Genomic DNA, 27,199 nt, shown 5'->3' with positions numbered 1-27,199 from the left:
AGCCATATTATTTATTCACTTATGTCAGTTTCAAACTGAATATTTGGTTATCAAGCTAAATATTTTGATTTAAAAGGAAATACAGACATTTATAATGGATCTACAGCTATAGTGACCTGCAGGAGTTTATAGAAAACTCAGCTTTTTATTTAGCTTCATAAATATTTAGTTAGCAAGCTAAATATTATAAGGACAAAAAGTGAACACAGTAAATACGAACCATATTCGGTAAGTAAATAAATCTGAGGTCTGCCATCATTAAATCACCTTTGAGCATCGCTTCGTGTTTCCCTAAGAGACGGATAAACGGACGCCTGCCTCGCAGCCTGATCCGGCACCATCTGTCCGATCGGATCCGGCCCTGCCAAGCGGCTCCTTCTCATCCAAGAGATGCATTCCTCTTTCTCTCTCATTTCAGCCCAACTCCCTCCCTCCTCCTGCTTATCATTTAAATCAGATCTGAACTGGAAGCTTTAAAACCATCAGATGGACACAAAGATCCTCGCACTGAACTGGACAGGGGAGATTTTTTTATTAGAGTAACAGTTGTAAACTATTCTGTAAGACATGAATCTGGGGTGCAAACACAGAAAAGCCTTGGTCCTTTTAGATGCAACATATTTTCATGTTGCCATGGTTACAGTTAGTAGAGGAAACTTCTCAAATAAGGAGCTTTTTGATATTCTGTCCTTTTTTAGTCTTCCTTCTGGGTTTGTTTGTCGTCACTGCGGCTGTGAGATGAGCTCCTCTCTTCGCTCGGCGCTGATGAAGAAGCGTAGTTTCCTAGGCAACAGCCGGACCTCTACGGGCATCGCCTCGTACTCCTCATTGTCGATGTTATAGAAGCCGGCGGCGCCCTGCAGGAAGCGAGGCGCGCGGTTACCAACGGATTTCACAGAGCAGATCAACTCACACACATCTGGTGAGACTTCCTCACCTCCGGCAGCGTCAGCCGGCAAACGCTGGCCTCCAGTTTGGTCGAGTTTTCAGTGAAAAGTGTCGGATCCTTCACTTTTTTATTCCTAAGAGAAACAATGTGTAGAGTAAAAACATGGAAGTTCATTTAATCTGCTTTGGATGAGCAAAGACACCGACCCGACAGAGATGAACTCGCCCACAGTTTTGTTTCCTGGCTCAGCGCAGATCATCAGAGAGTCATTTATCCGCTACAAATACACACATAAAAATAGGGTTTAATGATATTTATAATGGCAGAAAAGATTGAAAACATTAAAGTAATTTCCTTCTGACCCGCTCTGCTGGGTTTTTATTGTGGGTTTGGATGTAGAGCTCTGCTGTATTCAGCTGCTGCTCCTCCCACTTCTCTGGCTCTTCTGGTTTCAGAGGCTCTGAGGAATAAACCAAAACTTACTCTGTTAATAACACTAACCCCGTTAGTCAAACCAGTGGTTTTCAAACAGCGCCCCCTGCCGCCACCAGGGGGCGCTGTAGTGGGCCTCAGAAAGTTGGTGGAAACGTGAGAAAAATCTTAAATTTGTCATCATAATTTTCATTTTGTTTTTCAATTATTTTAAAATAAAATACAAGTTAAACTAATTGATTACTTATGTAATTTCTGATGCTCATTTTCTGATTGGCTGCCAGTCAAATTCATGAAGCTGCTTTGCTCCTCCAGCTAAGAAATGGAAAAGTTTCTGACGAGAAAAAAACTAAAGAAAACACAAAAACATAAGAACTGTGGGATTAAAATAGAATGTGATGTGATTAATATAAGATATTGTATACTTTTTTTTCTAAGGGGATTACAACGGAAAAAAATGTACTATCTGGTAATAAAGTAGTAATATATTATCAGATAATAAAAGTTACAGAACTGATCGCTGTTAAAACCAGATGGTACAAGGTTAGCATTTATACAAAATGAATGCGATAATTATCCAAGAGTGAATAAAACTATTCTAAAAGGTGATGTTTATTTGGGAATGAGGTTAATGTTCTTTTGGGGTCCATGGCATTGGAACGTTTGTGAACCCCTGATTTAAACATGAACACATGACAACGTGCCTGCAGCCGGAGGGCTCCAGTAGTTTTTCAGTCTGCGGATGATGCGGTGCAGCAGATTAGGCCTGGGGGGCCTCTGAGGGTCCAGATCAGGGGGCCGAGGTCTGGGAGCCAAGAGGGACACCGAGACGTCATGGACCAGAGGCCACTCCTACAAAACATGAACACAACTAAACATGGTGGTGGCAGCATCATGCAGCTCAGCTGATGGGAAGAAGGGAGGAGCTAAATAATCCAGAACAATCACCTTCAGCAGGAAAATCACCCTAAACATGAAGCCAGAGGCATTATTGGTTTGTTTAGATCAAAGCTGTTAATGTTTTAGAATGGCCTAGTCAAAGTCCCGACTTAAATCCAATTTAAAAACTGTGGTAAGAGTTGAAAATGATGAGCTTCTTTGTGTTTGGTAGCCATGAAATCCCAGTAAAGGCCATAAAAGGGGACCTATTGTGCAAAATTCACTTTTTGACATTTTTATTCTTCCTTTTGGGTTTCAACTGCATCTGAAAATTAAGTGGTTAGAAGAAACATCCAGTCAGGATTTTCTGGCAATAAATTTATGTTTTTTGTTAGAAAGAAACTAAGTGGTGCTGTATCGTTCCCTAGCAACCCAAGCTGAACTCCAGCACATTTAATCAACTGGTTTTATCACTGTATGCAAATTACAATGGCTGCTGGAAAAGACAAGTGTTTTGTTATTAACTTATCATCCAGAAACCACTTGCTGCATTCTTGTTGGTTGTGCAGGAGGCTCCACTTCTGCTTTTCAAAGATGTACATTTGCATAATAGTTGCAGTCATTTTCTTGTGTAAATGTTGAGTTGGGGGGCGTGGCCAGCAGCAGCTAATTTGGATTTAAAGTGACAGAGGCCTTAAAACAGCTCATTATGAAAGGATCTAAAAAAAAGAGATTAAAATCTTATTATCTAACAATGATTTTGTGCAAAAAAGTTTTATAGCCCATAAAAGCATAATAGGTCACCTTTAAAGTTTGTGGTTGTAATATGACAACATGGGAAAAAGTTCAAGGGATTTGCATACATATGGACATGAAATAAAAACAACCCAGTAAGTAATGCCTAGTTTTCTTCAGCAGGGGTGGAGGCTCACCCTCAGGGTGTGGAACCAATGAGCCGCGTTTGTCTTCAGGGGTCCGAGGTACCAGTATCTACCCGGAGAGAAGAGCTGTCAGAAAACCGTTCCTTATTGCCCAGACTCATAATCTGCTCCTGTCTGCATCATTTTACTTGCTGATCTTTGCGGCGACGTCTCTGAAGGCGCCCCAACGCAAACCAATCAGAGCAAACACCGGCTGCTCCTTCTCTCCCTGCAAACAAACATTAAAAAGTTTAAATCTACAACAAGAATTATCACTGTAATGATAAAAAAACAAGACATCTTTAATAAAGATTCAACTGGTTGTTTTTACAGCAGAGTATTAGGGCAAAGCTAAGAAAAAAGGTTAATAAGAATACATTTTTACAGCATAACTTAATTGTTGTATTATAACTTTATTGTTGTAATTCTAATTAATTCTCATATTTTGACAATTTTCCTATTATTACAACTTTATTCTTGCAACTTTATTCTTGTAATTTTACAACTTTATTTTTGTAATATTACAACTACTTTGGTTACGTTCCGACTTTATTCTGGTATTGTAACGGCTATATTTTCATAGTTAATGTTTTTCTTAGAATGACCCTAAACACTCTGTTGAAGTTTTTGACCCAGAATAAATTCAGATAAAGTTATGGAAGACGTTAAACTGAAAGACTTCCTCACTTTGATTTGAAGCACGTCCACAGGGACCGTCTCTCCTTTCAGGATGGACAGCGTGGCGGCCGTGATGTCCCTGAACGTTTCACAACGGAGACAAAACAAAATGCTCCAATAAGGATGGACGGAAATCAAAGTTAATCTTTTTCCAACATGCAACTTCTTCTTCTCCACTAAAATTAAAGGTTTTCAACATTCCTCAGAAAGAGATTATAGTGCTGCATGGCTGCTCATAAGGAGCTAAGCATGTATTTGTAGCATGAAGACAACAAGTTCGCTTCTGCCGTGCAGCAGGATGGTGGTGCTGCTTACTTGACTTTGTTGTCACTGAGGAAATGAAGAGATGGACTCAGGGAATTATGGGAACCCAGAGGAATGAAGCCTATCGGTGTGCTACTGAAGGCCTCCTGGAGTCAGATGAATCATTTCAGTTTTTCACTTAGTGAGAACAGATTTATTATTATTATCCTTATTTTATTAAACCCACTTGGTCCGGCCTCCGCAGTAAACCTGTGATGACCTCCTGCAATGTGCCGTCACCTCCAGCCACGATCAACATGTCTGTCTGCTCCATCAACTCCATCAGCTTCTTAGCCTGACCTTCATAGTCTGTCTGTGGAGGAGTTTGTAACCGCAGGGTTAAACATCTGGTGACACCAACATGTAAAGGCTGCTAATAAGAGCTGAGAACGACACCTTCACTACTGTGATTTCCACGCCAGCCAGGTGTAAAATAGGAGCTGCATTCTTTTCAAATAAGTTGTTGGCTTTCCTGAAGAAATTAAATTAAGGTTGTTTTTAAATACAGAGTACAAGTTTGATTTATGTAATAAAAATTGCGCAGGGACTCTGACTGTCTTACCCGTTGGAAGCTGCAGGATTCAGAATCACAGTTGCTTTCTTCAGTCTCTCCTGAGGCGCGATGTGCTGGCGTCCAAACTCCTGACGGAGCAACGATAGTTCAAGGTTTATGTAGTTGGTTTTTGTTGAGAATTTAAAAATATTATTATGAAGGAAACTTACTCTGGCCAGTTGGCAGGCCTCTCTGCGCACCACACTGTCACTAGTAACACACAAGTTGCAACCTTTAAGCATTTAATTAAACTCCAGCAGAACATATGAACGGGTGTGAAACCCACCAGTGTTTACCATACAGCCAGTACCCTCCGTAGGACAGGACACACACAGCTAACGTGGATTTCTTCCAGTGATTCCTCAGAGTCCGAAACACTTTAACAATCCGAGCCATGATGGTTCTCACACTCCCATCCAAGCTGTATCATTGAGGCGCTACATGGGATTACTTAAAGACATGATTAACTGTTTTAACTCAGCGGTCACAGATTCACCGCTGCATGCACATGATGGTGTAACGCCAAAAGAGTACGGACCAAAACCAAGCGGAACTAATGTCACTGAATCTTGTTGCTTGGTTTCTATATTCTAATACACGTTTCGTTATTAATTAAATACATTTGACAATAAATAATTATTAAAACATAATCACGTAAAATAGCATGCCAATTTGAACTATTTTCCGACGATGAAATCCTATAAACTACAATTCCCATGAGAGAAACCATCTAGGAGTGCTTTCAAAGTGTGAAGACCCCGCCTGAAACTTTTAGACAGTAAAACACACACTTCTGAGACACTCAAATAATGCAGTAACTGAAGAAATATTTTCTATCTTTTGTCGCAAGTATTTTCATTCAAATAATTAGGAGAAAGCACCGCATATTTTCATGTTATATTTCGGACCGGCACAAACAAAAAAAACCTGCTTTCCGAACAGTTCTTACTGCATCATGGCGGTGGCGATGGCGGTAAATTCAGGTAATGATGTTTATTTCAAGACTTTATTTAGTTATGTCTGATTCTCTAAGCCTGCATTTTTATGTCGCACAGGTAGGCTCATAAATCCAAGGTTCAGTTCACTGTCTGTTTGTCTGAACATGATCCGCCTGGATTGTTCTGACTGCTAGCCTAGCCTAGCATAGCTAATGCAATTGAAAGCTAAATAACCGTGTGTTGGAGGATAGACACCGATTCTGTTGCTTTTTCAAAAAATAAATATTGTAGAAAATCACTGTCTTTCTAAATTAAACGTTTTCCTCAGCAGTGTTGGTTATTGCGTTTTCCTACTTGGGAGTAAAACTGACACTAACTTATAATATTGTGGTTTACAGTAATTCTGAAATTCATATATATTGCTAATCTTTAGCAAATTAGAAAGACCTTTTGAAAAACCAAAATCACGGGGTAATTTATGGCCGCCAGTTTACTTTTAAACCTGTAAAAACTTGCAATCTAAAGCAAAAATATTGTTTATAAAAACAAGAAAATTTTTTCCGTTTTTTAATGCTGCAATGAAACGTTTCCTTTGCTTTTGTTTTTGAGAAATTGAAATAAAAACATTGTCAAATGGATTTCTGATATTTCTTTATTCAGCAAATGGGTTGTTATTGTTAAAAATAAAATTTTCCCCATTATAAACGACAGTAGAGAACATTGAGCAAAAATGTATTTTTCTTGAAACATCTTAAAGAAACAAGATTGTTAAATTCTAAAGAAAAAAAACTTAGAACAAAAACATTAAAACATTTTAGCAATTGGTGTCAAAGTGTTTGAAAATGATGTGTTTTGAGGAATAATGCATAACCGCAACTTTCACTACTTACACCTTACATGAACACTGGTTTTGGCTCTGGTTAGACATCAAATCTAACCATGTTTGATAGAAAGATGCTTTAAAATACTAACATATTATTAGGTTGGTTTAAAAAAAATCAACCCATTTTAAGATAAAGCACTAATAGTTTGACATTGTGCCCTGTCACTAACCCAAAGTTAAACAAATAGAAACCAAAGTAAAACTGGATGTGTTTATTTTTTGTTAACAGGGATTTTTGAAGTTTTATAAATAACATTGTAAGCAGTTTATGAGCTGCAGTATCAGAACAAGACAAAGAAAACTGATGAACAGAAAGCCCAGCTAACAGCAACGGCCTTTACTTTGACTGCAGCGTCTGGAGAGAAAACTGTTTGGCTGTGGAGTCGGACCAGGATTGTTGGGCTTGGCATGTGATGCGTTCACTGACTCAGGCTGTGTTCAGAATTATAATTTTCAGCCATTGTTTACGTCCAGATTTACTATCTGGCGTCTTCTGGTGCAGAATTACGACGCATGTCTCACGTAAAAGTCAGATAAAATTCAGCGTGACCATTCAGACTGCAGACGCTTTGGAAATGATCGGATATGATTTAGTTCCACATCTGGAAGGGGAACAGATTAGATTTTTGGGGGGGTATAAAGATTGGAAATGGGCCGTTCAGACTGTTGTGTAAAAGGTCAGATATGTTTTGCTCTCTGTGTGAACGTAGCCATAGAGGACGAACAAAAACAATGTTTGGCATCATTAAGAGAACCAGCATGTACAACTCAGTGATGAACCTTTGTGCTCACACAGGGGCCAGTCTGTGGGGGCCACTGAAAGAGCTGTGGGAGACGGTAGACGGAGCCATACTGAGAAGACAGTCAGAGACCGTCCACCTTCTGGATCTGCAGCTGAAGAAACACAAACCTCACTTTCTCTCCCTATTTAAGAATCCGGTGAGGAAATGTCCAAACGCAGCAACTTTGATTAACCTAATCAGCTTCTAACCCGACAGAAAGTGGCAAAAATATGGTGTTTTTTTTTTTTTTTTAGCCAAAAAGTGCAGAACAGAGAGAAAAAGTGCGTAAAGCCAGCACAGAAGGCATCGCCATCCAGGGTCAGCAGGGCTCCCGGCTCCTTCCAGAGCAGCTTCTGACCGAGGCCTTCATCCTCAGCGATCTGTTTGACATCGGAGAGCTGGCCGCTTTGGAGCTTCTCTTGGCTGGTAATGTGAAAGTTATGTGACTACGCTGACTTAATCGTTGATCATCCCTAAAGCATCCCTCTATGTTCACCAGGTGAGCAACAGCAGCCTCATTTTCCAGGCCTGACGCGAGGCCTGGTGGCCGTTCTGCTCTACTGGGACGGGAAGCTGTGCGTCGCCAACTCTCTGCGCACGCTCATCCAGTCACGACATGGCAAGACGTTCACCCTGGATTTGAGGTGAGCCTGATTGTCATGTTTAGTGCTTGACTTTAGGGCTGAAACCATTAATCGAATTATCGATATTCATCGATTATATAGATAATTGTCAACTAATTTATTAATCATTTAACTTGTTAACTGGAGTACACAGTCTCCTGCTTTCACACTAAATGAATGCTAAATTATTCTTTTTTTAAATAAGAAAATAAACATATTATTCCCTAAAATGCAATAGCAGCATTTCCTTAGTGAGTAAAGGATGAATCTGCAGCTATAAAAATTTAATCTTCAGCATGTGAAAAGGTCAGACATTTTTACTGGACTGGTCATCAGCACAGTGACGAACTGATGTGTTTTATTTATTGTTGGATAGAAAAAGTAGCTTGATAGGAGATTTTTTTACAGAATGAAGCTAAAACTGTCACTAAGAGAGTTTTGGTTAAATTACATCTCTGAAAATGACTTCTGTATGCTCCAGTTAACAATTAATTGATAACTCAATTAATTGATAATTATTTTAATAACCTATTGATTGTGATTAATTACTTCAGCCCTAAACTAAAGAAAGGCTAGGTTACTGCATTTTAGACAATAAAATGTTTATATGCTTATTTAATAAAGGAATAGTTTTTTATTTGCACCTTTTACTGTATTTTTAATTTTGTATAAAAAATGCCAAAGTGATTAAATGAAAAAATCTGCAGATCGTGGCAATTTTTTATCTGATTAGTCGTCAGAATAATTGATTATTTAAATAACTGATTCACTCATCTTTTACCTGGTTGTTTTTTATGACTTGCCATCCGTCGTATCACAGTGAAGAGCTGGTTGCCTTGACGACCCGTTTCACAGACGAGCTGATGAGCCAGGGACTGACCAAACGCATCCTGACTTTGGTGTCAGACATAAGTGTGACGCGGGAGTTTGAGCGGCTGCAGAAAGAGCGCGGCTTGGGGAACGAAAAGCACAGGAAGGAGGTGGGAACAAACATCCTGGATCAACCAGCAGCATCAACAACTGTCCTCCTTTTTTATCCAGATTTGAGCTGACAGTTTTGTTTGTGCTTCAGGTTTCTGACCTCATCAGAGAGTGTCGCCAGGCGCTGGCAGACAGCTTGTTTTCGTGGACCTGTCAGTCACCGCTGACCAGAGACGACACCTTGGCTCTGATTGGTCACCTGGAGACGGTGACGGCTCAGGCCGACGGCTCATTGGACAGCGTAAGCCTGGCTCTGGTCATGGCTCTGCTCTACTGTTTGGACGTCAGCTTCATAGAGCAAGGAACAGAAGACAGAGAAGGTGATGCATGCGCGGCTTGAATGCGACCTGCTGTGGCGCTGCCGGCCTGACGGTGTCACTGTTTGTCCCTCAGATCTGCTCCATGCTCTGCCGCTGCTGACGGAGAGGCAGTACGTCTCGGCGGTGCACAGCCGCCTGATGGACAGCCAGCCGTGGAAACTCCCAGGACTGCAGGCCGTGTGCCGGCTGGCCTGGGCTCTGGCTCTCAGGGTGCTCTCCCAGCTGCCGCAGGGGTCAGGTGAGGCTGCCGCAGGGGTCAGGGGTCAGGTGAGGCTGCCGCAGGGGTCAGGGGTCAGGTGAGGCTGCCGCAGGGGTCAGGGGTCAGGTGAGGCTTTAAGATCTGGGTTCAAAATGGCCGCTGGTTCCTGGAAGGACTTGGAGGTTAAGAGGTTTCAGGTCTGGTTTATGGACATGTTGCAGTTGTGACGTCACACATACAAGATCCAGAACCTACTTCTCTTGTCCGTAGACCTTATTATCCCTCCATCTTTTCTTCTCTCAGCTCGTTATTGTGAATTTTTCCATCTTTAATTTTCTGACAACTATAAAAACTTTTGCTACAAATTCTTGCAGAACTTTTGGTATTTCTGTTTAAACATGAATCGTCTGCAGATTATTGATTTTAACCAAAACGCTCTCCACTCTCAGTGTCTCTGACTGCTTGGTGGATGCTGGCTGGATTTCCGTGAAGCTCCAGATTGACCTGGTGTGTGTGTGTGTGTGTGTGTGTGTGTGTGTGTGTGTGTGTGTGTGTGTGTGTGTTTGTTCAGCCCTGGTTGAGTTCACCGAAGCGGACGAGGCGCTGGCTGACCAGGCTCTGCTGGGAGACGTCTTCCTCTTCATGAAGGAGGGGATTCTGGGATGCAGCGCTTTTGCCCAGGAAGAGTTTTACGTCCGTCGCCTCCATTCGCTCATCACAGACTTCCTTGCTCTCATGCCGATGAAGGTCAGGTGTTCCTCTTCAGACAGTTTTAATTCAGTTTATCCACTAAATAACACATTTTATTTAAATTATTTATGCCTTTTTGTGCGTCTGCAGGTGAAGCAGCTTCGTAACCGCGCTGATGAAGACGCCCGTCTGGTGCACATGTCTCTGCAGATGGACAGCGAACTTCCATCATCACTGCGGAAAGATTTGGATCACCTCATGGTTCTGGTGAGTCGTTGCAGCTTTGCCTGATTACTAATTTTGCTGGACAATAAATTATCTATGAAATAATTGCAATAAATATTGTTTTGACGTCATTTTCAAGTATTATAATGATAATGGCATAATAATGCAGGAACATGTTCTCAGAGATCAACAGACTTTAAATTCCAATGAACATCTAACAGTGGAACTGGAAGACATTTTAAATATCCAAAATAAACAAATAAAATGAATTGTGAACTCTTTGTAAACAAAATGTCCTTCAAATAAAAGGTTAATTGAGACCAAAGCAACAGAATGAAGACTTTTATCTACAGTGCACCGATTTATCAGCCATCCTATTTCCTTAATTTCGGGAGATCGGTGATCGGCCGATGTTTACGTGTGAAGCCGATCTGATCTCTCAGCAAAGGTGTGAAAATCAGCCACTGTCTTCTTATTTCTTGCTAAAGCTAACAACATTGAAAAATTTGGTTTCAGCCAAATTTGGAATCGCAGGTCAGAGTTTCTAAAGATCAGCGATCGGCCAGAAAACTGTAATCGGTTCACCCCGACTTTTGTCATCCAGTTATTGGTAGAAAGAGAGAGAAAAAAGGAAAACAATAAATCACACAAATGGAAAATATTGAGCTCATTTCAGTTTATCATGCCATTAATTCATTCATTGCTTATTTCAACTGTCCTCTTTGCCACAGACATATTTATAGAAATCTCAGTCAGCCTTTCTGAATTCTGTCTGATGTGTTGTGTGTGTGTCAGATCGGGGAGTTTTACAGTAAGGACCCGTTTGGACTGGAGCTGGGTCTGGAGTTCTGGTGTCCCACCGAGTCTCTGCAGCACGCCTCGCTGCAGGGCTCGTACCTGGGCATGGCGCTGCAGCGGCCGCCTCATAAACAGGTCAGGGTTTGTTCAGACGCTGAGCTGCAGCTCAGCAAACAGTCCTGCTCACGTTGCTCTGTGGTGCAGGTGGTCCTGTCAAAGTTTGTGCGTCAGATGGGAGACCTTCTGCCCTCCACCCTCTACATTTCCTATCTGAGCATGCTGAAAGGCCTCGCCAACGGCCCGCAGTGTGCTCACTACTGCTTCAGTCTCCTGAAGACCAACGGGGCTACACACAGTAAGAAAACTCATTTACAGCAATTATTACTCTTTAATAACAACAGATCTGAGACGGCTGTTTTTTAAAATGGAAATCTGTAAAATTAGACTTTGAATTTCATGATGAGCGACGAGGCTGAACTGCTGAGTAGAGCTGAAATAAATAATAGAGTTTATTCACTTGAACTACTTTATGAAGTATTTCTACTCCTTCCTGAGTGAAATTTCTGGATCCTCGCTCCACAGTGGGTAACGTCACTGAATGAAGGACAAACCTACCAGACACAGACGTGCAGCTTTTCTTACAGTTTCATCAGTTTTATATTGAAAAATGTATTTTTTTGCCTGCTTTTGTTATTTTGTAGTTATTTATAATGATCTTTAAAATGCCAACATTTCCAAGTAACTTTATATTTTGATCTGTTTGATGATGTCATTTTTAAATATTAAATGATGTTTTAATCAGTTACTCGAGTCGCCTTTTTACTAAATACTTTTTTACTCAAGTAATTTCTTGATCAGAAACTTTTTACTTTTATTTGAGTAAAATATGTTGGAGAAGTGATACTTTGATTTGAATACTATTTTTAGTTTCTCTACTGACTCCTTTTTCAAATAAAAAATACCTTTTGTTTACTTGATTGTTAATTAATCCTTTCCAAGTCAATATTACCTTTATAAACAGAAAAAAACTGTAAAACTATGATGTTAAATGTGCATATAAGAAAAAACGTTAAAGTGCAGCCAGAGCAAAAAGTTAGTTTAGAGCCTCGTTTAGTTTCCTTCTGCTCTTCTCTGAAGAGTCTAGAAAAGCATGAAAGTTGCTCTTTTTATGGCTTTTAGACATGAAGAGCATCTGATTTTTCCCTCTGTCCAGGTGACAACATCCAGGGAGCTTCAGGCAGTCCGGTGTCCTGGGAGCATTTCTTCCACTCCCTCATGCTGTACCATGAGAACCTGAGACGAGACCTTCCCAATCCGGACTCGGCCCACTACCGCCACCCGCCGCTGCGGGGAATCACCCAGCGAGAGCTGGAGGGACTCACCGCCTTCCTGCAGCTTCTCACCACCATCATTACCTGGGTAGGACACGACAAGCAGCCCTAAAGATGCTCCTGTCACTGTGAAGCAGCAGGGTTCTCTGCTTCCTTCATCCACTTGGTAATGATTACTTTCCTCTGCAGAGTGAGAACGCCCGACTGGCCTTGTGCGAACACCCTCAGTGGACGCCGGTGGTGGTGATGCTGGGATTGCTGCAGTGCAGCGTTCCTCCGGTTCTGAAGGCGGAGCTCCTTCAGTCGCTGGCGGCTTTCGGGAAGTCGCCAGAGATCGCAGCGTCCCTCTGGCAGTCACTGGAGTACACACAGGTAGGACAGGAGACACACAGGTAGGACAGGAGACACACAGGTAGGACAGGAGACACACAGGTAGGACAGGAGACGGTGCAGCTACACTGACGGTGTGGTTTTACTCTGACTCGCTGAAGGAATGTCTAGATCTGTTTCCAGATCAGAACCAGAGTCCAGTTGTGTTTAATCTGCAGCTGTTCTGGTTCTGGCCCCAGAGGTTCTTTAGACACTCCCTCCACGGTTTCTTGGTATTTTATATTTTTTTTATGGTCACATTGATTGATTTTTGTAAGTAAAGCTTTTTTTGTCATTTGTACGTTGTGTACTCAGCACAGAGTTTTCTCCTCTTTCTGCTTCACTTAACCGCTTGAACTTTATGATTTTTTATGTATTGACCCCAGATTATAACTAGACATTAAGCAGTGGAGTAGAAGCAACAGATCCCTGCGGCGCTCCTTTCATGACTGGTTTGTGTTTTCCAGATCCTTCAGACTGTCCGAGCGCCGGGCCAGAGGCAAGCAGCTGGGATTGAGGTTGGTCTTTGTCTGGGTTTTCACCCTGTCATCAGATCTGGATCCGTCTGATTCTGGTTGTGTTTGGCTCTCAGGTGGAGCTGAATGAGATCGAGTCGAGCTGTGAGGAGTATCCTCTGACCCGGGCCTTCTGCCACCTCATCAGCACCCTGGTGGAGAGCAGCGTACCTGGTAATTTGGGGGCGGGGCTTCGCGTTCCCGGCTTCCAGCCCTACCTGAACTTCCTGCGTGACTCCGTGTTCCTCCCGTTCCCGACCCGAGCGTATCGCCGTCCAGCCGAGAAGGTAAAACATTTTGCTATATTTTATTTTATTGTGTCCCAGCTGTGGAATGTAGAATATTGCCACAACACATTTACTTACAAAGTAATAAATTATATTAAAGAATTCAAGGATTTTTACTGTCACACCAGCTCATATTTGTATGTTTACGGTATAAAACCTGATAAATAAGTGAAGAGTATAAATGGGTATATTTGAAAAAAAAAAAAACAGTTAAAGTGTAATGAAGCTGTATTAACAGAGGTTCATTTGTTTTTATCTCCAAAGTGAGATAAAATGTTTATCTGAAAATGTTTGATAGATTCTTTAAACTGATACAAACCCGTTTGTTCTTCTGTCAGTGGGAGGTCGCTGACGGCGTCCTGGAGGTTTTCCACAAGCTGCTGCGCGACTACGAGCCGCAGCCTTCGGACTTCGTGCAGGAGACGGTGGAGCTGCAGGGGGAGCAGGTCCTCGCTCACAAGCCGCCCGGCCACAGCATCATGTTCCACCTGCTCAACGACTCGCCCATGCTGGCGCTCTGCCTCAGCCTGCTGGAGGAGGGCGTCCGCCAGCTGGACACCTACGCTCCCTTCCCCGGTGAGGAAACGCTCTCTGCCTGCCAAAGGCTTTTTTTTTTTTTTTTTTAAGAGGACATATTTTGTAAAATTCACATTTTGCATGTTTTTGTACTTCCATGTGGGGTTTCTACAGCTTCTAAAAACAAAGTGCTTAAAAATCCCTCCCAGCTGGTTTTTGCAGATAAGTTAAAATTTGTTGGATTATGAGCCATTTCCAAAACCTCCTGAATGTAACATCACAAATCAGCCAGCGCTGCCCGTCACCTAGCAACCCAAGCTGAGCTCCAGCACATTTGGTCTGTACGCGCTGTACAATGGCTGCTGGAAAAGACAGAGTTTACCATCCAGAAACCACCTACTACATTCTTATTGGTTGTGCAGGAGGCTCCAGTTTTGCTTTTCAAAGACATGGTTGAATAATTGCTCATCTGTTTGCAGCCATTTTTATGTGTGAGTGCAAACGTTGAGTTGGGGGGCGTGGCCGGCAGCGGCTCATTTGGATTTAAAGTGACGGTAAACCTTAAATCAGCTGAAAATAGGCAGAACTGACCAGACTAAGATTTTGTTGTCCAAAGATGATTTTGTGCAAAAATATGGACGTGTTTGTACAGCAAGTAGTCTCTTTGAACCCGTCACAGCAGTTGATTTAGAAATAACTGATGTTTAACATGTAGAATGTATGTTTAACTTATGGAATGCTTGCATTGCATAAAGATGTTTATTAGATCTATTTTTCAATCTTTAGTTTTAAAAGTATGTTTTTTTTTGTCTTTTACATAATTTTCCACAAATGTCAACATCCCCCAGAAGAAAATGTGTTTATTTGTTTGCAAAGATTTACGTTTTCCGTTACGTGTTTCTTTAAAACTAACAAACAAATTCCTAGAGCATATATTTATCTTTTTTTCCCAAAAGGTCGCATAACATTTTTGGCTCTAAAGTTTTGTTTCACTGGACTGAGGATAAATTTGGCTCTTTAAATTATAAAAGTTCTAGAGTTTAAAAGGCCACATAAAAGCATATATTGGGCCAGATTTGGCCCCCAGGCCTTAAGTTTGACCCCTATGCCTTACAGGTAAGAAGCACCTGGAGTCCGCCGTGCTGCACTGCCTGTGCCTGCTGGACCTGGCGCTGCAGAAGGAGGTGATGTTCATGGACCTGCTGCGGGAGAGCCAGTCGTCTCTGCTCGTCTCGCCCCTGGAGCAGCTCTTCCAGGGCGTCAGTCCGCAGACCAGGAGAGCCGACCACATCGTAAACATCGCCAGGTACGCACTCGGATGTCGGTCCAGTCGCTTTGTCTTGTTGCAGGTTCAGATTATTGACCTCATGATCGGTTTCTGCTGCAGGTATCTTTACCACAGCAGCTCAAACCCAGAAGCTGCTTTCCAGAGCGCCAGGATTCTGCGACGCATCGCCAACTACCCCAACATCCAGATACGGCTGGTGGGAGATTTCACACACGACCAGGTCTGCACAGCTCAAGCACACTACAGCTGCTTGGATAAACGTTTTAAAGCTTTCAGCTGTAATTTAAATGTAAAGGGATCCATGTTGGCCTATATATGTTGTAATTTTCCTCTTAAAGCAGAAGTTGTTGTTTGTGATGCATAAAAACTCATGATTACTTCAAAAAGTTTGTATGTTATATTTTTTACCTACGGAAGTTGCCATTTTTCTGTATTGTGCAATGCATGCTGGGACAAAATGGGCTGATGTCTGTAAACAAAAGAGTCAAAGTGATGGAGGCTGATGAGGGCCGCCCACAAAACATCTGGACTGAGGAAAACAGCATCAGAGTTTTGATGTGTTGTTTAAATGTAAGACGTCCCTGAATCAGACAAACATGATGGGCGTCTGATCTGCTGTTTATTAGCATTTTATAACTTTAATGTGCAAAATAATTACTGCTCTGGCTGGATGAAGCTAGCGCTGTAGCACCTAGCATATGAAATCTACCCAGGATGCATTTAAGTGAAGACAACATGGCGGCATCCGGGTGACAATATTTTATTTAAAAATAAAACAGCCTTCAGTATTTTCCCTGTAGATTTTCTCAAATTTAGTCTGATGTTTAAACTAATGATGGATCCTTATGATTTGCTCTCTAAGTCTGAAGCTTCCTTCCAGTTTCAGATAGAAATCTTTGTAAATAATTTCATGTTTTCTGTTTCTCTTGTGGTTCAGGCGGTGAGCGAAAAGCTGATGGCTGGATTTGTGGAGTGTTTGGACAACGAAGAGGCAGAAGAAGGAACAGAAGGAGAAGATGGTGATTCACTTCTGTTGTCTAATATTTAACTGCTAAATCTGTCATGATAACTAATTTTGCTGGATGATAAATTTTTCCAGATGTTATTGCTGTAAACGATGACATTGTTGCTTTGAGACCATTTTCAGGTAATATAGAACAGAAACAACAAATAAAATGAATTATTAAGTCTGTAAATTAAATAGTTTCTTCATAAAAGCACCGAACTGAAAACTTTCATCATCAAATTTTTGGTAAAAAGAGAGAAAATAGAATTCTATAAAATGAAAAACTTGAGGCAGTGAAACTGACCAATCAGAGTTGTTGGTCCTTAGATGTTGATCGACCAAAGAAAGTGGCGAGAATCCGACATGAAACCCAGATCCACATCCTGAACCTGCTCATCACCTCCTTGGAGCTGAAGGCGCCCAACCTGGCGCTCTACCTGCTGGGTTATGAAGTCAAGAAGCCGGTGGCTTCCACCAACCTGCAGGATCCAGGTGAGTGCAGCGGGTTGAGCTCACCTGTTGATGGTTGTGACCAGGTGATGTGAGCATCGTCTGAACCGCTGCAGGTGTGCTGGGGTGTCCGCGCAGCTGCCTGCACGCCATCCTGAGTCTGCTGCAGCGCGGCACAGAGAAACGGTCTGGACCCGTCCTCACCCAGCAGGCGCCTCACCTGGCGGAGCTCTGCTACCAGGTAACCTTCGTCACTGAAATGTTGTTGGATTGAAATGTTTTGTCTGAGTTGCACAGTTTGTGTGGTGTTTCAGGTGATCTACCAGCTGTGCGCCTGTCCTGACACATCTGGACCCACCATGCGCTACCTGAGGACCAGCCAGGACTTCCTGTTCTCCCACCTGCAGCACCTCCCCTTCGTCCTGACAGGTGAGTTCAGAATACCTGCTGAGACATCGCAACCTTTACAGCAGTGAAGCTCATTCAGATGACTGGAGCGCCCCCTGGTGTCAGGAAGCAGATGCACAGTTCTGCTTCTGGATGGACAAATGACTCGCATCAGCCATTTAACTCTTTAAACTTTAACTATTTTCCAGTAAAACAATAATTTTTTTCACATTTTAACTTGCAGAATGTCAAAGAATTAATACATTTTATTCAACAGCACATTAATTTTTCATTGAAAACTGTCAGAAAAAAAAAGTGCAAGTTTGACATAAAAATGGTTCAGAAAAAGAGAATATTCCTGATGCTGTTAGTTTCATTCTTTGTGGAAACATTAAACAGATACTGCATCTAAATCTGCTAATGCCAGCATGTTTTTAATTATTAACTTAGATTTTGTCTCTGTTCTTCATCATTTTGGCTGAAGTTATTTGGAGCCACGGCGGCCGGTTGCACACCCCGGATCTAAACCGTCCCATAATAACGAGTGAGTGTCGGTGTCATTTTCCTGATTGTGATGCGTTTGTCTGCAGAGAACCAGATTGCGGTGCTGTCCCAGATGTCGTGGCTCATGAAGACGGCCGCCATCGAGCTGAGGGTGACCTCACTGAACCGGCAGCGCTCGCACACGCAGCGCCTCGTCAGCCTGCTGCTGGACGACCAGCCGCACCTGCAGCACGCAGGTACGCCGTCGGCCCGGTCTGCTGAGGATTACAGCACAGCTGCTGCTTTTATCTTCAGTCATTAAAGGAAGTTTTATTCAATATGGTCATTAAAAAATAGAAAATCTGTTTTAAAATGTTGCGTTTTGCAATGCTGTGCAGCATAGTTGACCTCAAAGCTGTGTTTTTTCCAGCTGATGGAGAGTCTGGCATGGAAGAAGACAGCAGATCAGTCAGCAGTTTCCTCCACTTTCAGACGGTCTCTAAAGGTTTGTGCCTCTTTTCTCTCATTCAGGCTCAAAAGTGAAGCTCACCTTTAGGTAGAACTGGCCGATGTGGCTTAAATAAAACCTCCAATGTTTTTCATGCCAGATAAACGACAGCATTTTAGGGCCATTGGAGATAGAAAAGGAGTAAATTTACCCCAAATTTTTCTAGAAAAACCTTTAAATTGGACTTTTAAAAGTCAAAAATTTTCAACTTTTGGAGCTCAGAGAATTTTCAAATTTTGACAGAAAATTTCTCTGACTGAACTTTGGAAACCCAGGGAGGCATTCATGGAAAATAAATCCTGATTTCCAAAAACTCTTTAAAAACTAAACAGTCGATTAATTCATAAAATCAATTTGATGCCCAGCCCTTTTTTCAGGCATGTGTCGAAGTGTGTGAGCCTCGGTAAATCCTCCTCATGTCGGAGTGTGTGTTGGTGTTTTCCTCCATCAGTGCGCAGGAAGCTGCTCAGCGTTCTGGACGCCATCGACTTCAGTCAGGACTTACCGGAGCTGCTGCAGCTGGACTTCTTTGAGCGCGCTCAGATCGAGCAGGTGATCTCCAACTGTGAGCACATGAACGAACAGGGTCACACCGTCTGCAACGTCAAGGTCAGTTTGACGACGGCTTGCTGGTTCGCCTGCTTCTCCGTCTGGATTTCTCCCAGTTTCATTCTGCTTTCCCACTTTGTTCCCAGTTGCTGCACAGAGTGCTGGTGGCCGAGGTGAACGCCCTGCAGGGCATGGCCGCCATCGGACAGAGACCGCTGCTCATGGAAGTAAGTACACCCCCCATACATCCATCTGAGTGAACAGCATTCTGTCCGTCCAGCCGTCTTGAGTTCTGAACTTTTATCTTTATATTAAAACTCGTTTTTCTGACTCCGTCCTTCGTCTCTGCGTCGTTTTGTTTTTCCCTCAGGAGGTGAACTCCATCCTGCAGCAGGTGGTGGAGCGGAACCGCGTCCGCCGCAGCCTGAGCGCCAAGCGGCACGCGCTGCAGTCCTGGAGGAGCCTGGTGGAGACGCTGCTGACCGCCTGCCCAGCTGACCTGATTCCTGCTGACGACCGGCAGCTCATCATCAGAGACCTGCTGCTCGACCTCTTCGATAAGGTCACCGACTCGTCTGCATCCCTTATGTTGGCTCAGAGTTTGGTTCAAGCCTGGAAATCCTAGAAAATGCTTGAAAGTCATTTAAGTGTTTTCAAGGTTTTGATTTTGAAGTCCTTGAAAGTGCTGCAGAGTTTTGTAATTAAGTGAAATCAAGCATTTGTTTAAAAGCCTAAATTTGGAAAACATTTACAGTTGAAACCAGATATTTACATACACCTGAAAAAGTTGTCTGTCTGAAGTTAAATCAGATTGAACTTATTTTATTTTGTATGTTTAAAATATTTTCCAGCTCCAGTGTTAAATGTTTATTGGCCTTTGAGAGGGAAAACTTGCATTATTATTCCATTATCATTAATATTTTAAAATGGCCTCAAAACAACAATGTTATCATTTATCCCAGTCATTTTATCGTCCCGTAACGTCAGTTATGGTGACTCCAGGTTTTATCGGAGGACGCAGCAGGAGAGTTGATGCCCATTGTTGCCGGCGCCGTCTTCACCCTGACCGCCCAGCTCAGCCAATCGGTGCTGTCGGAGCAGCAGCAGGGCGTGGGATCAGAAGCGTCTTCTGGCTTCGCCTCCATCGCTAACTCCGCCCTCCACCTCATCCTCCGCAAGCTGCTGGACTTCATCCTCTGCACCGGTTGGTTGTTATTTCCTCCCTGCTTTCTATCGGACAGGAAGTCTGTGATTAAAACGCCATTTTTTCCGTTCTGAAGGAGGCGGATACCAGCGGCTGCGTGCGCACCTGTACGGCTCTCTGCTGTATTACCTGCAAATGGCTCAGAAACCAGAGGAGCCAGACACTCTGCAGACCGGTACAACTCCAGCTGACGTTATTGGCGATCTTTGAAGGGAAAGGAGAATTTACCAGAACTTGTCTTTGTTTCTGCAGCTGGAAAAGCCATGTGGGAGCGACTGACGGCTCCCGAAGACGGATTCTCCAAACTGCAAAGGGAGAATCTCGCCATCATCGAAAGCTACGGCAAAACGCTGATGGAGGTCGTCTGTAGGGACGCCTGTGACGGCCACGAAATAAGCAGGGTGAGAGAACTGGCTGCTGAACTCTCACTTTGAGTCATTTTTACCTCAGTCTGCTGGTTTTCCACTAAAATAGATGATTTAAGGGTTTTTCCTCCTGATAGTCCGGCAGGCTGGGTTCTATCGGTCCATCCCACAGCGTCTCCAGCTGTGGTTCTCTTCCTCTGCTCAGATCGTGTAATTAGGATTTCTAGATAAAGAGTAAAATAAATAATAAAGCATGAAGTGACTCAGAACAACAGATCTGAACAGATCTGCCTCGTGTTTCAGGCACTTTGCCGCTGATATCCGATCTAGACGTTTTGTGATTATTGGGACCGATACAGATATTGACATCGGATCAGTTCAGCTCCAGCAAAAACCTCTGAAGACACTGAGAGCAACTTCCTGTTTCACCAGATGGAAACAAAATGGAGGTCTCAGATTTTAGCGGTTGGAGGATTTCTCTTTAGGCTAAAGACCACGAGACATTTCTGCTGCTAGCGCTAGGCTAGCACTTTTGTTTGTTTGTATTTACCCAGAATGCCTTGCGCTGCAGTCCACTTCCTGCTTTTAGAGCGGTCTATGGTCCGCTCTCCACTTCAGCTGGACCCAGACTGAGGAACCACAGTTTGATTTTTTATTTTTAAGTTGATTATTTAACCACACCTCACAAACGAACTGGACTTTCTAAGCAGACGGACTGGAGTTGGATTAAAGCGGACTGAACAGAACTGCTGTGAACGCATCGTTAGTTGTTTGTTTTCTTAGGATTTGAACCGACTCGTTGTGTTTGTGGAAAACTGAACCATTTTGAAAAGGAACTAGTGAAGCGCGAGTTTATCTTGGATGCGCTGTTTGAGGTTTTATCGTCCGGTAGCGATCTGCCACTGATTCCTGGTTCTGTTTCCCTTCGCTTCGGGTCAGATGCTGGCTCTGGCCGTTCTGGACCGCATCCTGTCCATCGACCGTCAGAATCAGTGGCTGCTCTACGTGTGTAACAGCGGCTACCTGCGCTCTGTGGTGGAGAGTCTGCGGCAGGACGACGCCGCCCTGCAGAGCCTGCTGGCGCCGCAGCCGCCCCTCCTCAAGCCGCTCTACATCTACGAAAGCAAGATGGTGAGCGGCGTCGCTCAGACGCTCCAGGTGTTTGCAGGTGAAGCTAACGGACTGTGTGGCTGCAGGCTCTGCTGACTCGTGTGGCGAAAAGCGGGCAGGGAGCCGTGGAGCTGCTGCGCTGCGGCCTGGTGGCGCAGCTGATCGAATGCCAGGTGTTCGACATGGTTCCCGACTCCGACTCCCACAGGTACCGAGCTCAACATGCCTCTGATCCTGGAATAATTTACTTTTCTGAACATTTAACACAACAAATGGGCAAATTTTTATAATGACCTATTTTCAGAGTTCATATTTCAGGTTTGGAAAGTCCTTGATTTCTGTTTAAAGTCCTTGAAAGTGCTTCACATTCAAGCCTCACAGTTTAGTAAGACTAAATTTGTACAACATTATTTTACCACATATTTTTATACACCTAATAAAAATACTTGCATCTTTTTTTTTTCACACTGAAGTTAAAGAAAACTGAAAATCAAAACGATTTCAATGTGATAAAGTTTATAAAACCTGGTAAGAACATTTTTACCTGAACAAGATTAGCTTGGATTGTTTCAATGTAATGAATATTTATTACTCCTCATGACTTACATTTTATAAATTAAATAAATTATTGAACTTGGTTTGTGTTTTGTTCAGCTGCGTACGGTTTGTAAAAGAGACATTTCAAAACATGACATTTTATTTTATTTAAATAAAGTTTGAAAATGTTATTGTGTAAGAAGAGTGATGTTAGCTCAGCGCTAATCCTAGCCTGGTGTCTGACTGTGTTTGTTGCCATGGTAACTCAGGATGATGAGGGATCCGTCGGGCTTCATCCCGAGTCCGATAGATCGCTACAGGCAGATCCTCCTACCAACTCTGAAGCTTCTCCAGGTCATACTGACGTCTACGTCCATGAACCACCAGCAGGGGGCGGCGCAGGTGAACACAGCTGCAACGATGATTAATTGGATAAAAAACATTCAGTAGATTTTTCATTTAACCACTTAAGCTTGTTTGATGCAATATTGGAAAAAGATGCAAATAACAAATAATTGACTTCATTTTATTAAGAAAATAAACATTTTATCATCTGACATGTAAAACCACAGCAGTCCCTTAGTGAACCTGAACCAGGCGACGTTAAAACTCACACTAGGAGTTTTGGCTAAAACATATTACAGACGAAGATGTTTTTATCTGAAATGCAACATGTAAATATTTTTTTTGTACAGTGGCATGTAAAGACATTTTTAGTTTCTCTATTCCAGATAGCAATTAATTGATTACTAAATTAATTTACCTCAATTTCAATAATTGATTCATCCCGATTAATCCGATCTGTTGCTTCAGCTGCAAATAATATAATGTAAAAGATGCAGCTCTGTATTACATAAAGGCCTAAGTGTGTGTGTGTGTGTGTGTGTGTGTGTGTGTGTGTGTGTGTGTGTGTGTGTGTGTGTGTGCAGGTCCTCCAGTGGCTGATCGTCCATGCAGACACGGTTCAGTCTTTGCTGCGCTGTCAGGATCTGAGTCTGGGAGCTCTGAAGGAACTCTCTCTGCTCACGGCCATCATCAGTAAAACCGCTCTGCCAGGTAAAAAAAACCTCAACAAGAGCAGAAAAGACTTGTTGCATCTTTTTATTAACTACATTGTTGTCATTTCATTGTTTTTCTGTGGCGTATTCCCTTTGATTCAGCGTCTTAATCAGGTTTCTGTTCTGCTAGGCGTCCTGGAGATGGGAGGAGACATCAACAGCGCCGCTCTGATGGAGTTCCAGGGTCACATCACCAGATTCCAGGTGAATCACGTCAATAGTGAAGCTTCCTGGGGTTCTACCTCCTTTCTACAGACATTAAATTATTTCCAGGTCTGGATGAATCTGGTAAAATGTTTGATTTGAAACAAACTGGCTGTAAAAATGTCAAACAAAGCAGATAAATTTTAAAAGTTTCTAATCTGTGCTTGGAAGCATTTATGTTTCCATTAAAGGCATTTTAAAATCCACCAAACTCTGAAAACATTGTTTCATTGTTGTTTTGTTTCAGTATTTCAGAAACCTGCTGAAAATCAGAATCAACTATTAAGGCAACTTTGCAGCTAATACTTATTTTTAATTTTGTCATTAAACAGTGTGCAGGGTGTTTGTGCATCATTAAAATCTTTTAAATTAATCTTAAAAATGTAAGTGAAATACGGCGTGACTGGGCCTGACACAATGACAGGTTTTCTGTCCCTGAATTTATTATTGTTTTCAGATCATTTTTAAGTAATTTATTGACTCTGACATCACAAGTTAACTCTTTCAAAGACTGATAAGATTTAATCTTGTGAAGAACTCTAAAACTGAGACATATTTTAAAACACAATAAGTAAAACTCAAATAAAAACACACATTATAGAAACCATAAATAAAATGGAAAAGAGCCTCAAACAGACCTAGAAATGTCACAGAGTGGCTAAAGTTCCCCAGGAAACGGTTGCTGCTGCTGTTGCAGTTAGCACTAAGCTAACAGCAGCATGTTGTGCAACTAATTTCATTGATAAAAGTCTTGAGTTGTGAAGCCTGAATAAAAACAGTAACAGGTGTCTGGTTTTCAGCGGCTGTGCCTGTCCCTGCTGGGTCGCCTCGCAGGAAGTGAACGGGAGCGGCTGCTGAAGCAGGCGGACGTTTCTTCACCCGGAGACTCGGCCGAACGACGGGAGGAAATGGAGGCGGCCATGATGCAGGTCTGACCGCCTGAAGCAGAGTCCGCCTCCTGTCCGGTCTGAGGCCATTGCTGCTGACGCATGTCTGCTCCGTCCTGCAGGTGTGCGCTAACATCATGGAGTACTGCCAGACGCTGCTGCTGCAGAGCTCCTCCCAGGCCCAGTTCAGCATCTGCCTGTTCAGCCCGTCGGGCAGCGAGCCGGCCGGCCGAGACGGAGCGCGCTCAGGTCGGTCGCATCGCTCCACTCACTCCTTCCAGTGTTGTACTTTTAAAATTTGTGCCTGAATCACTTTATTTTGCTTAAAGAGGCTCTTATTCTTGTTTTTTCCAGATCTCTCGTCCTCCGTGCCGTCTGTCGCTCACTCGCGCATTCCCAGCCTGGGTCTGGTTCTGTACCTGCTGAAGAACAGCGCTGCAGATTTCTTCCAGTTCCACCAGAGCCACAGGCAGAGCCTGGGAAAGCTGCAGAGCCTGGAGCAGCTTCCTCCAGAGGAGCTGAAGGAGGTCAGCATCTACCAGCTTACATCAGGTCACCAGGTTTCAAACCACATCCTGTCAGAAACCGGAACGTCAGTCAGCCTGTTCTCCGCCGGAACCTTGTCAACTTATTTATATCAATTATTTAATTCCAGAGGGGAAATTTAACTTAGAATTCTCTATTTATCATTTGAACTAAAGGTTATAAATTCAGCCATTAATAGACGGTACTTTCATAGCAGAAACAGAAAACTTCTCCAACATGAGCAGTGTTTAAAAACAGTCACAAAAGGTGGTGAAATGAAGGTCATTTATGGCAAAAATATAATTTAAGGTTTATAAAATGGATAAAAATGGAAGAAATCTTTTTTGTGTGTGAAAAATCAATTTGTGTTGCTACTTAATAGATATTTGCAATATTGGTTCATCTTCCAAAATCTACATGAGAAACAAGCAGACAGATCGGACACAGATTGGAGAATTTAAATGGCTGTTTACTTTTTTATTAATGCATTTTTTTACTCACTATGTCGGTTTTGGACTTTAACTGGATTTCAAGTGATTAATTCATTTTTGCTGAAAATTTGCAATAAACTCACAGTTATGAGTTGGTGTGATAAAAATGCAGGGATATGGAGATTTTTCACAAAAAATAGAAAAGGTAAATCAAAACTTAGTGTCTCATTTTGCTCCTAGAAATGTTTCAGAACGTTTATGATGCCACCAAAAATGTTTGTAGCCTTTTAAAATGATATTTTCAGTAAAGCTTGTGTAGCCGACTGTGTGTGTGCGGCTGTGTGTAGCTGTGCCAGGGCCTGGTGTCGGGTCCGGGCGGCGTGGAGAAGATCTCATCGGTCCAGAGGAGTCTGCTGGCCAGGCGGCGGCTGGTCCAGTTCATCAACAACAGAGCCAAACTGCTGGCCTTGTGCTCCTGTATCCTTCTGTTCACAGAGGAACGTTTAGCTCCGCCCACTACCAAAGTGGGCGGAGCCAAGATACATTGAGGGGCGTGGCCAGGCCAAGATGGTTCCCTTAAAGACCAATTTAGACAGTTTATCAATTGTGAGTTAGTTGCAGTTTAAATTGAGGATTGTAATGTAATCTGAATGATTTTAAGCTTCACACTGTGAAATGCTGACATGCAGACCAACCAGGTGATGTCAGAGAAACAGAGCTGGTCATAATCTTTTGGCGTAGAACTGCCTTAACTCACCTCTTCCTCAGATGTTATTGAGACCTGCTTGTTTGTGTTGTGGCGCCATCTGGAGTACTACCTGCTGCACTGCACTCCCAGCGACCCAAAAGACTCCCTGCTGCCTGGAAGCAGTTTGTTCAGAACCCGGCTGGCGGACGGTGAGACGGCAACATGATGGTTGTTCTGTTTTGTTTTATAGTCTGTTTGACGGTTTTGAAATGTTCTAGAAAAATGAAGGTTTCAACTCCAGATTTTTTTGGTTGTGTGTTAAAACATCTATGATTTAATAGACGCTTTAATAAAGCCTTGTTGTTCTGTTTGCACTCAGAGATTTCTGCATCTCGTCTGTTTTTCAGATTCGCTTGGCGCGCTGCAGGCTGGCGGCGGCCGTGGAATCGGACTGTCCAGAGTCAGCCAGCAAGATCTGGACCTGGTAGGAAACATTTAGATCTTTCATATTACTGTTATTGTAATGCTGTTTTATTTTATATTTTTATGCATTTGCAATTTTTCTTGCTGTGTGCAAAGCAAATTTCCCCTTGAGGATAATAAAGTTTACCTAATCTAAGATGGAGGAAAGTGATATGTACTTAAAGTTTTATTATAAAATATTGTTGTACGACTGCAATAACAACTGACAATAAGAACTATTTATTGCATCATTTTTAGGTCTTTTTAAAGGCGACTGTGCGTCACAGCAATTATAACCCCACAACCACAAGAGCAACTGTTAAAAACATTTGCATTTGTAAAAGGCTTTAATGTTTATTGTTTTCAAATTGATTTGTATTTATTGCCAAACAAACTGGAGAAAATTCTAAAACTACCATTTCGGACCATAAATACAGTTTTGGGGGTTTTGAACATTTATTAGAATTTACTGTGACAACAAAGTATAAAAATTCTTATAAATGTATCATGATAAACGATAAACGATACGATAACATGCTCATGACTCCGTTTTTCTCTGTGCTGCAGCTGAAAGGTGATATGGCTGCAGGCTTCGGCGAGGCTCTGCAGAGGAAGCTGCTGGAGGTCGAAGGTCAATACAGCCAGGTCCGCTCCCGCTACACCTTCATCCAGGCGCTGGTCCGCAGGATCCGCGGTTTGCTGCGGCAGCCCAAGAGCTGAGCGCTCCGGCGCAAAAGACTGACCCGATGCTTCTGATGCGGCGTCGCTTTGTCACGATTCTAATAATGTCGACGATTGTTTGTTTGAAGAACGCACCTATATTTCTACTAAGAATTTTGATATTCTTCTGGTTTGTCAATGTTTTTCTTTTCTGAAAATAAATATTTTCTAAATATGTAAAATGTTTTTATTACACTTAAAACTAGAACATGAAAAGAAAAATAAA

The 27,199-nt window shown here is 42.6% G+C and overlaps 2 protein-coding genes across 2 annotated transcripts; one reads left to right on the top strand and one right to left on the bottom strand.

Moving 5' to 3' along the window:
- Nucleotides 1-513: 513 nt before the first annotated feature.
- agk (acylglycerol kinase) lies at nucleotides 514-5,201 on the bottom strand. Its single transcript, XM_015053648.1, has 14 exons — nucleotides 4,941-5,201; nucleotides 4,825-4,864; nucleotides 4,664-4,743; nucleotides 4,498-4,573; nucleotides 4,289-4,414; nucleotides 4,114-4,208; nucleotides 3,808-3,877; nucleotides 3,270-3,349; nucleotides 3,133-3,190; nucleotides 2,026-2,173; nucleotides 1,252-1,349; nucleotides 1,096-1,166; nucleotides 938-1,022; nucleotides 514-857 (listed from the first exon to the last, which is right to left on the bottom strand). The coding sequence occupies exons 1-14, from the start codon at nucleotides 5,048-5,050 to the stop codon at nucleotides 723-725; spliced, it is 1,272 nt and encodes a 423-aa protein (XP_014909134.1). The 5' UTR covers nucleotides 5,051-5,201; the 3' UTR covers nucleotides 514-722.
- Nucleotides 5,202-5,467: 266 nt separating this feature from the next.
- On the top strand, nucleotides 5,468-27,150 carry nup205 (nucleoporin 205). The gene is made up of 42 exons (XM_015053642.1): nucleotides 5,468-5,637; nucleotides 7,272-7,414; nucleotides 7,512-7,683; nucleotides 7,757-7,901; nucleotides 8,701-8,860; nucleotides 8,953-9,181; nucleotides 9,255-9,419; nucleotides 9,952-10,127; nucleotides 10,221-10,337; nucleotides 11,091-11,228; nucleotides 11,298-11,448; nucleotides 12,307-12,512; nucleotides 12,614-12,796; nucleotides 13,261-13,311; nucleotides 13,386-13,595; nucleotides 13,934-14,171; nucleotides 15,228-15,417; nucleotides 15,499-15,619; nucleotides 16,337-16,418; nucleotides 16,733-16,897; nucleotides 16,972-17,096; nucleotides 17,170-17,284; nucleotides 17,833-17,982; nucleotides 18,156-18,230; nucleotides 18,685-18,842; nucleotides 18,929-19,009; nucleotides 19,153-19,344; nucleotides 19,785-19,986; nucleotides 20,063-20,161; nucleotides 20,239-20,387; nucleotides 21,291-21,482; nucleotides 21,548-21,669; nucleotides 22,268-22,400; nucleotides 22,928-23,054; nucleotides 23,187-23,260; nucleotides 24,061-24,189; nucleotides 24,270-24,396; nucleotides 24,502-24,674; nucleotides 25,451-25,580; nucleotides 25,872-26,000; nucleotides 26,199-26,275; nucleotides 26,821-27,150. Exons 1-42 carry the CDS (start codon nucleotides 5,547-5,549, stop codon nucleotides 26,971-26,973), a joined length of 6,045 nt encoding a protein of 2,014 aa, XP_014909128.1. The 5' UTR covers nucleotides 5,468-5,546; the 3' UTR covers nucleotides 26,974-27,150.
- Nucleotides 27,151-27,199: the final 49 nt, after the last annotated feature.

This window comes from Poecilia latipinna, unplaced genomic scaffold (genome assembly GCF_001443285.1).
Source record: "Poecilia latipinna isolate Pla-1442-1.1 unplaced genomic scaffold, P_latipinna-1.0 Scaffold1189, whole genome shotgun sequence".
Taxonomy (NCBI): Eukaryota; Metazoa; Chordata; class Actinopteri; order Cyprinodontiformes; family Poeciliidae; genus Poecilia; species Poecilia latipinna.
The sequence above is the reverse complement of the archived record's forward strand: the minus strand, read 5'-3'. Positions and strand labels throughout refer to the sequence as shown.

What these genes read in the sequence shown, in the direction of transcription:
- agk (XM_015053648.1), bottom strand. Translation starts at nt 5,050, where the DNA reads ATGGCTCGGATTGTTAAAGTGTTTCGGACTCTGAGGAATCACTGGAAG. An exon ending in TGGAAATCACAGTAGTGAAG is followed by an intron (nt 4,415 to 4,497) that starts GTGTCGTTCTCA and finishes ACTCCTCCACAG; the next exon opens with ACAGACTATGAAGGTCAGGC. An exon ending in CTCAGTGACAACAAAGTCAA is followed by an intron (nt 3,878 to 4,113) that starts GTAAGCAGCACC and finishes TGAAACGTTCAG; the next exon opens with GGACATCACGGCCGCCACGC.
- nup205 (XM_015053642.1), top strand. Translation starts at nt 5,547, where the DNA reads ATGTTATATTTCGGACCGGCACAAACAAAAAAAACCTGCTTTCCGAAC. An exon ending in TCTCCCTATTTAAGAATCCG is followed by an intron (nt 7,415 to 7,511) that starts GTGAGGAAATGT and finishes TTTTTTTTTTAG; the next exon opens with CCAAAAAGTGCAGAACAGAG. An exon ending in ACTGCTGGCCTTGTGCTCCT is followed by an intron (nt 25,581 to 25,871) that starts GTATCCTTCTGT and finishes CCTCTTCCTCAG; the next exon opens with ATGTTATTGAGACCTGCTTG.